We start from the raw sequence: 12040 nt of genomic DNA on the forward strand, positions 1-12040 counted from the left end.
TGAAGATTGGGGTTTTTCTTCAGTAAATTCACTGACACACAGTAGGCGTTTAATGTGTGGTCACTATTAGCTCAGTCAGTGTCTGGCATGCAGTATGTGCTTAACATTCAGAGACTGTTGGTCCAGTGCCTGCACACAGTGGGTGTGATAAGTGGCCTGGCAGCTCAATACCCTGCACGCAGTGGGATCTGGTATGCAGGAGCTGCTAGCCTAATGTCTAAACCATAGCATGCGCTTAATACTTGGGAACGGTTAGCTCAGTGCCCACAGTAGGTTCTTAAAATGCGGGGGCCTTGACTGCCTACCACACAGGCGCTGTTTGCAGTGTGGACTTGTTTCTCTTGAGCCCCTAGGACAGCGCTGGTGGGCAGTGGGGGATTCCGCTTTTGCGGTGTGACTCTGATACAGCCAATAACATACTACCTAGACACGGTAAACGCTCACCGAGTCAGAGCTGCCGGCCAGGGCCCTGGCGCTCGGCTTGCAGGGACTCGGCCAGCACACCGTGACTATCTCCCCAGCTGTGCGCGCCTACTATGACTTAGTAAATCACCTGGCCTGCTAACAGGCACACAGTAGGTGCTCAAGACACTCATCTTATTTTTTTCTTTGAGTAAGGCCAAGAGGACAGTGGTGTCTGGAGTTGGTCGTTAGGACAGCCTCAGAGTCCCCTGTGACTCCAGTGTTCAGGAAGCAGATGAATACTAAGCACATTTTTTTACTCCAAATTAATGTAAAATCTTCAGCACCATGCAAGGCACACAGTAGATGTGCAACGAGTAAGTAAATGTGCTGTTGTCTGAGACACTTTCTGCATAGTAGGACCCTTTTTTCTCATTGCTAATCCCCTTTGGGAAATGCCCAGCACAGAGTAGGCCTTCGACCGCACGTGTCTCTGGCTTATTCTGTGAAGCCCGTGTCAGGTAGCTTGCACATAGTATGTACCTGTGTGTAGGGCTTCTCTTGTTTTCCCTGCTTGGCATGGTAGCACATAGTAGGTGCTGAGGTGGTAGGTGATTTGACTCCTTTGATGCCCTTGTGGCATGCATGGCACATGTGAAGTTTATAGCAAGTGACTGGCACACAGTAGGTCCTTAGTGTGTGGGGATTCTATTGTGGTTTCCTTTGCCATCATGCTAGACACAAAGTAGGTGCTCAACAATTGTTTTCTGAATACCATGAAGCCTGTATCACATTCATGACACACAGTAGGTATCTGATGACACATAGTAGGTGCCCCATGCAGGAGACCTACTGTGCACCGGCAGTCACTGGCCCACAGCAAGCTCAGCAGTTCTTGGCCAGCCCTCCCGGCCCCGCCCGCCCATCTCACCTTTGATTGACACCCGCTTCTTTTGGGTTCGATTTCTCTTTGGTTCGTTCTGTTTTGTTATCATCTTTTTATTTTCTCTTTCCCATCTTCTGTCCCCACCCTCCCCGCCCATCCCACCTCCCCGCCCCACGCTCTCCCCAATAGAACCGTCAGCACCCCCTCAGGACGTTAAGTGCACCAGCTTGCGCTCCACGGCCATATTGGTAAGTTGGCGCCCGCCACCGCCAGAAACTCACAACGGGGCCCTGGTGGGCTACAGCGTCCGCTACCGACCGCTGGGCTCAGAGGACCCGGACCCCAAGGAGGTGAACAACATCCCCCCGACCACCACTCAGATCCTCCTGGAAGCTCTGGAGAAGTGGACGGAGTACCGCGTCACCGCCGTGGCCTACACAGAGGTGGGCCCAGGGCCCGAGAGCTCGCCCGTGGTCGTCCGCACCGAGGAGGACGGTGAGCACCAGCCCTGGCGCGGCAGCTGCGGCTCTGGGGGCCGGGCGGCGGGAGCCGGGAGGCCAGGTGGGAGCCGCCCCGGGCGCCCCCCGGCCGCGCGCCTCCGCCTCCGAGGTGGCCTCTTAGAGTCCAGACAGCCGCAAGGGGGAGAGCCGTGTGACAGACAGTGCGAGCCACACGCCGGGCGCCGAGCGAGGCGCCCTTAGTGCAGGGGGAGGGCCGGGCCGAGGACGAGGTGGGCCATCCGCCCGGGATGGCGGCCTCTGGGGAGCTCGCACCGCCGGCCTGGTGTGCCCAGCCTTCCGATCAGCCGGGATCAGACTCCGCTGTCCCGGCCTCAGTGCCCCGTCCGGGGAGCGCAGGGAGGGGTCAGTTGGGAGGGGCGGGAGTGCCGAGGACGGGGCCTCGGAAGGGGGCCCAGGCCCTGGGGACCGCAGTGGCCATCGTACAGTGGTGCTACGGCAGGTCCTGGGAACGTCGCGGGTTGGAGGGGGCCATGCCCACCCGGGCCAGCTGCCCAGCACCCTGGCCCGGGGCAGGGCCTGGCGCCCCGGTAACAGCCCCGCCGCCCCCTCCTGCCCGCCAGTGCCCAGCGCGCCCCCGCGGAAGGTGGAGGCGGAGGCGCTCAACGCCACGGCCATCCGAGTGCTGTGGCGCTCGCCCACGCCCGGCCGGCAGCACGGGCAGATCCGCGGCTACCAGGTCCACTATGTGCGCATGGAGGGCGCCGAGGCCCGCGGGCCACCGCGCATCAAGGACGTCATGCTGGCAGATGCCCAGGTGGGCGGGCCCGGCTGGGTGGCAGGGCGCCCGGGCACTGCTCCTCTGTTTCCCACCCCGCCGCTGGCTCCCCTCTCACGGCCCTCCTCTCTCCCTTGCCCCCGCCTCCCGCTCAGTGGGAGATGGACGACACTGCCGAATATGTGAGTAGTCTCCTGGCCATCCTGCTGCGTCCTTGGGTCCTCCCACGTGTCCCCTCCGTAGCTTCCGAGGGACCCAGGGCAGGGAAGCCAGCTGCCAGGCTGCTGTGCTGGGTGGCGTCTTCAAGGCACTGCCTGTCTCTGGGCTGCTCTGGGTCTGTCGGACAGGAGACTATGCACCTAGCCAGGCCCTGCACAAGTTTCTCCGATGCCCGGGGGGGGGGGGGGGCCTGTGTCCTTCCTGCCTGCTTCTGTCCCCTCCCCGTCCGTGCTCCTGAGGACTTGTGCACTGCCAGGCATGCCGTGTGTGTACCAGGGCGTGTGTCTGCATGCATCTGCCTGCACTCGAGCACACACTGCGCATGTGCACAAGCTGTGTGCAAGACAGGAGAGTCACCACCGCAGCATTAGCAGGCCCTGTGCTGTGGGCTCAGGACAGGCTCCTGGTCGAGGCTGACCAGAGCCCCAGGAGGGGGTTATCAGGAGGGCAGCAGGGCCCAGGGGGCTTGAACACCCTGTCTGCGGTGCGGTGTGAGCAAACTACCCCTACACGAGATCACTGTGCTGTCAGCGTCAGCACAGTGGGGAGCCCGCGGCTTGCTGCTGAGCCTTGGTTTGCAGTTGTTGAGGTCTGAGCCAGGGGCCCACCACGCCGCCTGGGCTGGCCTCACACTCTCACCGTGAACCCTAGAGTGGGCTGGATCGGAGGCCTGCACTCCACATCCGGCCCCTCTCGGACTTCTCGGGTTGCCTGATGTCAAGTTTGCAGTTTGCGTCTCAACAGCCTGCCTTAATGGCCGCGTTTCATGCCTGGCCTTCCCAATTCCAGACAGTGGTGACTGTTAGCCTCAAGCTGGTTGTGGGCAGCCGAGAGGCCAAGCCATGCAGAGGCTCCTGGGCAGGAGGCGGCCTGGGGTGTTAGAGGAGCCTGGGGCAGGCAGAGGGAGGAAGGAGGAGCAGGGTACGAGGGCTGTGGGAGGACTTAGCTGACTCCACAGAAGTTGGGATACTCACAGCTGGGCGTGGTGGTGCACCTGGGGGCCAGAGGCAGGCAGACCTCTGAGTTTGAGGGCAGTCTGGTCTACAAATCGAGTCCAGGACAGCCAGGGCTGTTACACAGAGAAACCCTGTCCCCACAAACAGTTGGGGGCCCGGGGGCTTCGGGCAGAGGATTACCGGGCTCATGGTGCTGCCTGGGCACCGTGTTTCTGCATGCCGCGGCCTGTGCATGAGCTCAGCAGCATGGCCTGGGGACTGGACGCATCATCTCTTGCCGCAGGGGAGAGGGTGGACAGGGCTGGCCCCTTGCTGACCTCCTCCCCATCCCCCTCACAGGAAATGGTGATCACGAACCTCCAGCCTGAGACCGCTTACTCTATCACAGTAGCCGCGTACACCATGAAAGGCGATGGCGCTCGCAGCAAGCCGAAGGTGGTGGTGACCAAGGGGGCAGGTACGAGGCCGCCCACGGCACAGGCTCTGGCTCCGCAAGGCCCGGGGCAGCTCCCGTGATTCCCGAGCCCGGGTGGGTTTCAAGAGGCACGAGGTGGGTGGGCCAAGGCAGGAAAGGCACGGGCGCTCCTCAGAGGTTCCAGGGCCCGGGCACCGCCGAGAGTGGCGGCGTCCATCTCTGAAAACCAGAGCTTAGGGACGCGGTCGGGGTGGAGCCTGCCTAGCAGTCACCCAGGAGGGGGCCGCGGGGCTGCGGCAGCGGGACTGCCGAGTGTGTCTCCCTCCGCAGTGCTGGGCCGCCCCACCCTGTCGGTGCAGCAGACCCCCGAGGGCAGCCTGCTGGCGCGCTGGGAGCCCCCCGCCGACGCGGCCGAGGACCCGGTGCTCGGCTACCGCCTGCAGTTCGGGCGCGAAGACGCGGCCCCGGCCACGCTGGAGCTGGCGGCGTGGGAGCGGAGGTTCGCGGCGCCTGCGCACAAGGGCGCCACCTACGTGTTCCGGCTGGCGGCGCGCGGGCGCGCGGGACTGGGCGAGGAGGCGGCGGCTGCGCTGAGCATCCCCGAGGACGCCCCGCGCGGCTTCCCGCAGATCCTGGGCGCCGCGGGCAACGCGTCCGCGGGCTCCGTGCTGCTGCGCTGGCTGCCGCCCGTGCCCGCCGAGCGCAACGGCGCCATCGTCAAGTACACGGTGTCCGTGCGGGAGGCCGGCGCCCCGGGGCCCGCGACCGAGACGGAGCTGGCGGCGGCGGCCGAGCCGGGGGCCGAGACTGCGCTCACCGTGCGGGGGCTGCGGCCCGAGACGGCCTACGAGCTGCGCGTGCGCGCGCACACGAGCCGCGGCCCCGGCCCCTTCTCGCCCCCGCTGCGCTACAGGCTCGCGCGGGACCCAGGTAGGCGCCGCCCCGGCCCCGGCCCGCCCCTCCCCGCAGGTAAGTCTCGGCCTCCGCGGACTCAGCCCAGGCGCCCGAGGCTCCGGTCGGCACAGGTGGGAAGCGGCCCGAGGCCCCGCCCGCGGCCACGCCCCGCGGCCACGCCCCCGCTTTTCTCCGCAGCAGCGCCGTCTCCGCAGCAGCAGGCACTGGGGACAGGGCAGGCAGGGCCGGGCCAGGCAGGAAGGCCTAGGGCACGGCGGACCGCAGGGACCACGGGGCCGCTCCCCGCGCCCCCCGACCCGCGCCCGGCGCTCACGCGGACCCCCTCTCTCTCTCTCCCTGCTTGCCGCCGCCCGCAGTCTCCCCCAAGAACTTCCGGGTGAAGATGATCATGAAGACGTCCGTGCTGCTGAGCTGGGAGTTTCCCGACAACTACAACTCGCCCACCCCCTATAAGGTACTGCGGCACCCGCACGTGCGCGGGGAGGACCGGCCTCCGGCCTTGTAGGGACCCCCCTGCCGGGAGCCTGGGACACATCCAGGTTCTCGCCCGCACCAGAGCGCAGTCGAGGTACCTGAGGAGGTGCGGATTCAGCGACACTTGGGAATCACAGTTTAGTCTGAGATTGCGGCTCAGTCTGGGACCCAGGCTGTGAGTTCGAGTCCCAGGCAGGTTTGGACCACTACCTGGGATCAAGGTGCAGTCAGCCGAGATTGCAGTTCAGTCAAGACTGGTACTCAGAGTCGGGGTTCCGCCGGAAGCCAGGATTTAGCATAGGGTTGAAGCTCAGCCGAAAGCGGGGCTTAGGGCAACCTGGAACAGGGGGTTGGCCTGAATCTGGCGTGAGAGTATTTGTCACGGTTGAAGGTCGACCAGGGACCAAGGCTTAGACGGGCCTGAAGTTCAGCCCAGGCCGGGGGCGCAGCCAGACAGTCCGGGAGCGGGACTCAGCCAAGCTAGTCCTCAGGGCAGGCGCCCTGGGCTTCCCCGCTGAGCCGGACCCACCCACAGATCCAGTACAACGGGCTCACCCTGGACGTGGACGGCCGCACCACCAAGAAGCTCATCACGAACCTCAAGCCGCACACTTTCTACAACTTCGTGCTCACCAACCGCGGGAGCAGCCTGGGCGGCCTGCAGCAGACCGTCACGGCCAGGACGGCCTTCAACATGCTCAGCGGCAAGCCCAGCGTGGCCCCAAAGCCCGACAGCGACGGCCTCATCGTGGTCTACCTGCCCGACGGCCAGAGTCCCGTGACCGTGCAGTACGCGCACCCTGCCTCTGTCCCCCAGCTGCCGGGCTGTGGCTGCAGCGGGCCACACACACACACACACACACACACACACACACACACACACACACACGGGTCCCATTCCTTACAGCCTACCTAAGGGCCCTGTCCCCACAAAGCCTGACCCTTTGCTGAGCGGCTTGGGCCCTGGGAGGGTTTCTGTGCTTCCCGCTTAGTGGGGAGGCCTAGCCAGGGGTCCCCAGCGTTGCCTGGGAGATGGGAAAAGGGTGTGAGATTATGTGGGTGCTGAGACCCAGGCTTGGGGGAGACACAGGAGCTCGAGACCTGCCCCACCCTGAGGTAGCAGAAGTGCGGCCTGGGTTGCCTGTGCTGCATGGGGTGGGGGTCCCGCGAGTCAGTGACACCATCTCCACAGGAACTACTTCATCGTTATGGTCCCACTGCGCAAGTCTCGCGGCGGCCAGTTCCCTATCCTGCTGGGCAGTCCCGAGGACATGGATCTGGAGGAGGTGAGGCCTCGCCAACCCCGGTGGCGGTCACAGCCAGGCCTCGGTGCCCGCTGCCTCTGCAGCTCTGAGTCCCTCCGCTGTCTCCGCAGCTCATCCAGGACATCTCTCGGCTGCAGAGGCGCAGCCTGCGCCACTCCCGCCAGCTGGAGGTGCCTCGGCCCTACATCGCCGCCCGCTTCTCCATCCTGCCAGCCGTCTTCCACCCTGGGAACCAGAAGCAATACGGTGGCTTTGACAACAGGGGCTTAGAGCCGGGCCACCGATACGTCCTGTTTGTGCTCGCCGTGCTGCAGAAGAACGAGCCCGTAAGTCGTGTGCGGTGTCTGCTCAGTCAGGCCCGTCCACCGCCTCAGCTGTGGGGATGGAGGCACAGCCGACCTGCTGGCCAGCTCCAGCCCCGGAGCCAAGCCTAGGCCTTGTCAGCTGCCAATTGACCAGGCCTGGACAGAGGAAGGACTTGAGACAGAGGGGTTCCCAAGGTTCATGCTTTAGAGGAAAGGGTGTCAGAGCTGGGGCTCTGAAGGATCGGCTTGAACACAACAGCAATCCGGGAGGGGTCGGGCGTGTGGCCAGCCCCGATGGCAGCTCCTCCCCTGCCCCTCTCCTGCAGACATTCGCCGCCAGTCCCTTCTCAGACCCCTTCCAGCTGGACAACCCGGACCCCCAGCCCATTGTGGACGGCGAGGAGGGCCTCATCTGGGTGATCGGGCCCGTGCTGGCCGTGGTCTTCATCATCTGCATTGTGATCGCCATACTGCTGTACAAGAAGTGAGTGGGCCCCGGGGATGGGCGGGGCTGCCTGCTTGACCAGGCGGGGGAGCTGACGTGAGCACTCTCAGAGTGGGCTCCACACGGGGAGGGCAAGCCCCATTTCCCAGAAACGGGTCAGCAGGGCCGAGGAGCCTCTGTGGTCTCGGTGGGGCACTGTCTGGCCCACAGTCTCACTTGGTGTTCTCTTTCCTTTGCTCCCCTGCACCTGGCCTGCGGACAGCAAACCTGACAGGTGAGGACTGGCCTGTCTGAGGCAGGAAGGGGGATGGGTAGGTGGAGCTGGGCTCATGGAGTGCAGCCACTTTGCACGCATGTCTATACGAGGAGCTGGGATCAGGGCTCAGTATGGGTTTAGAATTTAGGCGAGACTGAGGCTCCGTCAGCTTGCAGCTTAATCTGGGATCGTGGCTTGTCTTGGATCGTGGCTCAGTCTGGGACTGAGGCTTAGCGTAGAGTGAAGGCTCCGTCAGGATTTGGGACTCTGCCGGGCCAAGGACTCACTCAGGTCGGCTCAGCCCGGGATCAAGGGTCTTTGTAGGCTGGCGGCTCCATGAAGTCAGGGTTCAGTGGCAGCGGCCCGTTCTCCACCCTGAGTTTGCAGGCCCCGGGCACGTGTGCACACACCCGGAGCACTGACTATGGCTGTCTGTCCCCTCTCTCTCTGAAGTAAACGCAAGGACTCAGAGCCCCGCACCAAATGCCTGCTCAACAACGCTGACCTCGCTCCCCATCACCCCAAGGACCCTGTGGAAATGCGGCGCATCAACTTCCAGACGCCAGGTATGCGCTGACCCCGGGCTGGACAGCTGGGTGCGGGCTGCGCTGGGGCCTCCGGCACCCCCGAGCAAGCCGGGCGCTGATAGCCCAACGAGGCTGCCTCTGTGGCAGCTGCCTTCCCTAAGGACCTAAAAAGCCAAAACAGCGTGGGTGGGCCTCGAGGCCCTCGGGGAGCAGCCGAGAGTGCCCCGCCTGTGTTCTCCCCCGGCCCTGGGGGCGACACACACACTCAGTGCCCTCTGTGGCTACAGGCTTCCCCAGGCCCCCATCAGCTGTCGGGTCCCCTCGTCCCCACCGCGGGACCAGGCTCCAGGGTTAGCTAGCAGCCACCCGGCGCCGCTCTCCCTCACCCTGGTCAGCCAGGGGCTCTCCAGCTGGGGGCCTGGCCCCCGGGCTGTCCTGAGAAGGCCGCGTCCCCACAGGCCCTCGCCCCTCTCCTGTTCAGGCGGGGTCTGTCCGCAGGACTTGACCGCTAGCTGCTGTCACCCCTCTTGGCTTTCTCCACGCGCCGTGTCACCTTGGTCCACCAGACACAGAGGCATTGAGTTGGCTGAAGGCGGCCGGGCAGCCCCGGGCAGCGCAGCCTTGCCCACGCAGCACCCACTCTGTCTCGGCAGGTATGCTCAGCCACCCGCCCATCCCCATCGCTGATATGGCCGAGCACATGGAGAGACTCAAAGCCAACGACAGCCTCAAGCTCTCCCAGGAGTATGAGGTGAGCCGGGCCTCGGGTCCTGCCTGAGCCCACAGCCCCCGCGGCTGCGCCTGAGCCCGCCCTCTCCCTGCAGTCCATCGACCCGGGGCAGCAGTTCACCTGGGAGCACTCGAACCTGGAGGCCAACAAGCCGAAGAACCGCTACGCCAACGTCATCGCCTACGACCACTCCCGCGTCATCCTGCAGCCGCTCGAAGGTAGCACCCCTGTCTGGGCGGCACGGACTCCCCAGCCTCAGCTCTGGGTTGGCATGGTCTGTGGGAGGGGTGCCCCGGCGGCGGGCAGGGCCGGGTGCAGTTTGTGGGGGGGCCCCAGCGGCGGGCAGGGCCAGGCACAGTCTGTGGGGGGGGGGGGGGCCGGGGGGGGGGGGGGGGCGGGCACGGGGGGGGGGGGGGCGTCCGGGCGGCGGGCAGGGCCGGGTGGTGCCAGCTGACCCCCGGCCGGCGGGGCCTCAGGGCCATCCCCACAGTGGCCATGCGGTGGCCAGGAGCCAGGCGGGCCCTCACAAAGCTGTCCTGGCCTCCCGCCCTGCCGCAGGCATCGTGGGCAGCGATTACGTCAACGCCAACTACGTGGACGGCTACCGGCGGCAGAACGCCTACATTGCCACGCAGGGGCCCCTGCCCGAGACCTTCGGGGACTTCTGGCGGATGGTGTGGGAGCAGCGCTCAGCCACCGTGGTCATGATGACGCGGCTGGAGGAGAAATCGCGGGTGAGGCGCCACGGCCCGGCCTGCCCCACGCCTCCCAGGCTGCGGCCAGGCCCGCTCACCTCCTCTCCTCCTGACAGATCAAGTGTGACCAGTATTGGCCCAACCGCGGCACCGAGACGTACGGCTTCATCCAGGTCACCCTGCTGGACACCATGGAGCTGGCCACCTTTTGCGTCAGGACCTTCTCCCTGCACAAGGTGCGGCCTGGGTGCAGGGGGCTCTGCACAGGGATGAGCGTGTCCCGCCGCTCGAGGGCTGGGGAAGCCGAGGCTCTGAGCCAGCCCGGGCTCGAGCAGCCGCGGGGGCGCGAGGCCAGCACAGGAGCCAGCTCGGCTCCCCTCTGGCCGCCTCGGGTGGCAGCCCAGCGCTCCCGCCCGCTCCGGGTGTCGCTGTTTCTGAACTGCCAGGCTCCGAGCCAAGGGTCCCCTTCCTGCTGGGGACTGACAGAGCTGCCGTGGCGGCTGCTCCTCTCCGGCTGCAGTCCTGTGTCCGAGCTCTGACCCAGTGCAGTCTACGGCACACTTGTAACCGGGGGGAGGGGCGGCGCTCAGGCCCCCCACCTCCCTGCCAAGGAGTTGCGTGGACCTGTGGTCCAGGAAGAGCACTGAGCTCAGTCACACGTGCAGGCAGCCTGACCCGGGCCGCACGTCCAGCCAGGCCAGGCGCGCTGCAGCCTTCCAGGCAGCGGGCGATGGTGGGAGAGCAGGCCAGGAAGTGGATGTTGTGTCTGAGACCTGGAGCAGGCGTGGGAGGGTCCTCGGAGCTCTGTCCCAGGCCCGGCAGGGTGGAGCCGGCTTTGGGGGGCCGGGCTGGGCCTCGGGAGGGGAGCAGGAAGCTGGGAGGGCCATGTTCAGAGGAGCTGCAGGCCCGGGGGGGCAGTGTGGGGGTCCCGTGGTGGAAGGGGGAGGGGGACGGAGGCTGGCGTGTGGTCCAGGCTGCGGTCAGCGCACCCACAGAACGGAGAGGATGGGGTGGGGCCCGGTGGCAGACGCCCCACAAGAGCCCGCGAGTCAGGCCAGCTCGAGCCCGGCCTCAGTGACCGGCGCTGTTCCTTGCCCTCAGAATGGCTCAAGCGAGAAGCGCGAGGTGCGGCACTTCCAGTTCACGGCATGGCCAGACCACGGGGTGCCCGAGTACCCCACGCCCTTCCTGGCCTTCCTGCGCAGAGTCAAGACCTGCAACCCGCCCGATGCTGGCCCCATTGTGGTCCACTGCAGGTGGGCGCCGCCCCGCCCTACGGCCCCCACCGCTCCATCCGGCCCCCACCGCCCCGCTCTGTGGCCCCCACCGCTCTGTCCAGCCCCCACCGCCCCGCTCTGTGGCCCCGTCCAGCCCTCACCACCCAGCTTTCCGGCCCTCACCGCCCAGCCCTCCGGCCCTCACTGCCCCGTCCCCTCCCTGGTTCTCACCCCTCCCTGGCCTGTCCCCATCCCCGACCTTGCGTCTGTCCCCTCAGCGCGGGCGTGGGCCGCACCGGCTGCTTCATCGTCATTGACGCCATGCTGGAGCGCATCAAGACCGAGAAGACGGTGGACGTGTACGGACACGTGACGCTCATGCGGTCCCAGCGGAACTACATGGTGCAGACGGAGGATCAGTACAGCTTCATCCACGAGGCGCTGCTGGAGGCCGTGGGCTGCGGCCACACGGAGGTCCCGGCGCGCAGCCTCTACAGCTACATCCAGAAGCTGGCCCAGGTGGAGCCCGGCGAGCACGTCACGGGCATGGAGCTGGAGTTCAAGGTGCCCGCCGGCCGCCTGGCGCGGGGTTGAGCCCCGGGGCCCGAGGGTGGCCACGGAAACCGCCTCCACAAGTTGCCCCGTGACCTCCACAACCGCCGCGGTGTCCTGACCGAGTTCCCTCTCCCTGCAGAGGCTCGCCAGCTCCAAGGCACACACCTCGCGCTTCATCACCGCCAGCCTGCCTTGCAACAAGTTCAAGAACCGCCTGGTGAACATCCTGCCCTACGAGAGCTCTCGGGTCTGCCTGCAGCCCATCCGTGGCGTCGAGGGCTCAGACTACATCAATGCCAGCTTCATAGACGGCTACAGGTGCCTCGGCCCCGCCCCCGGCCCTCCCGCCTCCTCAGCTTACCACTGTGGAGAAGTCCCTGGGATGTGGGCAGTGATGGCGTCTCTGCCCCTGACTGCGGTCCTGTGGGTGACCCCAGGCCCTAATCCAGCCCTGCTGCATTCCGGCTTCCGGTTTCCTGGCACAGGGTTTGGAGTGGCCCAGGCTGGCTTTGAACTTGACCCCTCCTGCCTCTGCCCCACAG

The 12040-nt window shown here is 65.9% G+C and overlaps 1 protein-coding gene across 11 annotated transcripts in view; it reads left to right on the top strand.

Annotated features, from left to right (window-relative positions):
* The window catches only part of Ptprs (protein tyrosine phosphatase receptor type S), a 60521-nt gene that overhangs the window by 44755 nt on the left and 3726 nt on the right, over nucleotides 1–12040 (top strand). For 2 of the 11 annotated variants that reach the window (XM_055617744.1, XM_055617743.1), the window contains exons 11-29: nucleotides 1478–1783; nucleotides 2370–2563; nucleotides 2680–2706; nucleotides 4039–4156; nucleotides 4445–5083; nucleotides 5386–5483; nucleotides 6039–6292; nucleotides 6696–6789; nucleotides 6879–7094; nucleotides 7400–7557; nucleotides 7781–7792; nucleotides 8228–8340; nucleotides 8955–9052; nucleotides 9126–9249; nucleotides 9590–9765; nucleotides 9843–9962; nucleotides 10828–10982; nucleotides 11222–11507; nucleotides 11638–11816. In XM_055617744.1, the coding sequence (XP_055473719.1) occupies nucleotides 1478–1783; nucleotides 2370–2563; nucleotides 2680–2706; nucleotides 4039–4156; nucleotides 4445–5083; nucleotides 5386–5483; nucleotides 6039–6292; nucleotides 6696–6789; nucleotides 6879–7094; nucleotides 7400–7557; nucleotides 7781–7792; nucleotides 8228–8340; nucleotides 8955–9052; nucleotides 9126–9249; nucleotides 9590–9765; nucleotides 9843–9962; nucleotides 10828–10982; nucleotides 11222–11507; nucleotides 11638–11816 (3367 nt within the window). The remainder of the gene's footprint in view (nucleotides 1–1477; nucleotides 1784–2369; nucleotides 2564–2679; nucleotides 2707–4038; nucleotides 4157–4444; nucleotides 5084–5385; nucleotides 5484–6038; nucleotides 6293–6695; nucleotides 6790–6878; nucleotides 7095–7399; nucleotides 7558–7780; nucleotides 7793–8227; nucleotides 8341–8954; nucleotides 9053–9125; nucleotides 9250–9589; nucleotides 9766–9842; nucleotides 9963–10827; nucleotides 10983–11221; nucleotides 11508–11637; nucleotides 11817–12040) is intronic. The other 9 variants (XM_055617750.1, XM_055617746.1, XM_055617751.1 and 6 more) reach the window with 9 other exon arrangements.

Source organism: Psammomys obesus, unplaced genomic scaffold (assembly GCF_907164565.1).
Source record: "Psammomys obesus unplaced genomic scaffold, mPsaObe1.curated_primary_1811, whole genome shotgun sequence".
NCBI lineage: Eukaryota > Metazoa > Chordata > Mammalia > Rodentia > Muridae > Psammomys > Psammomys obesus.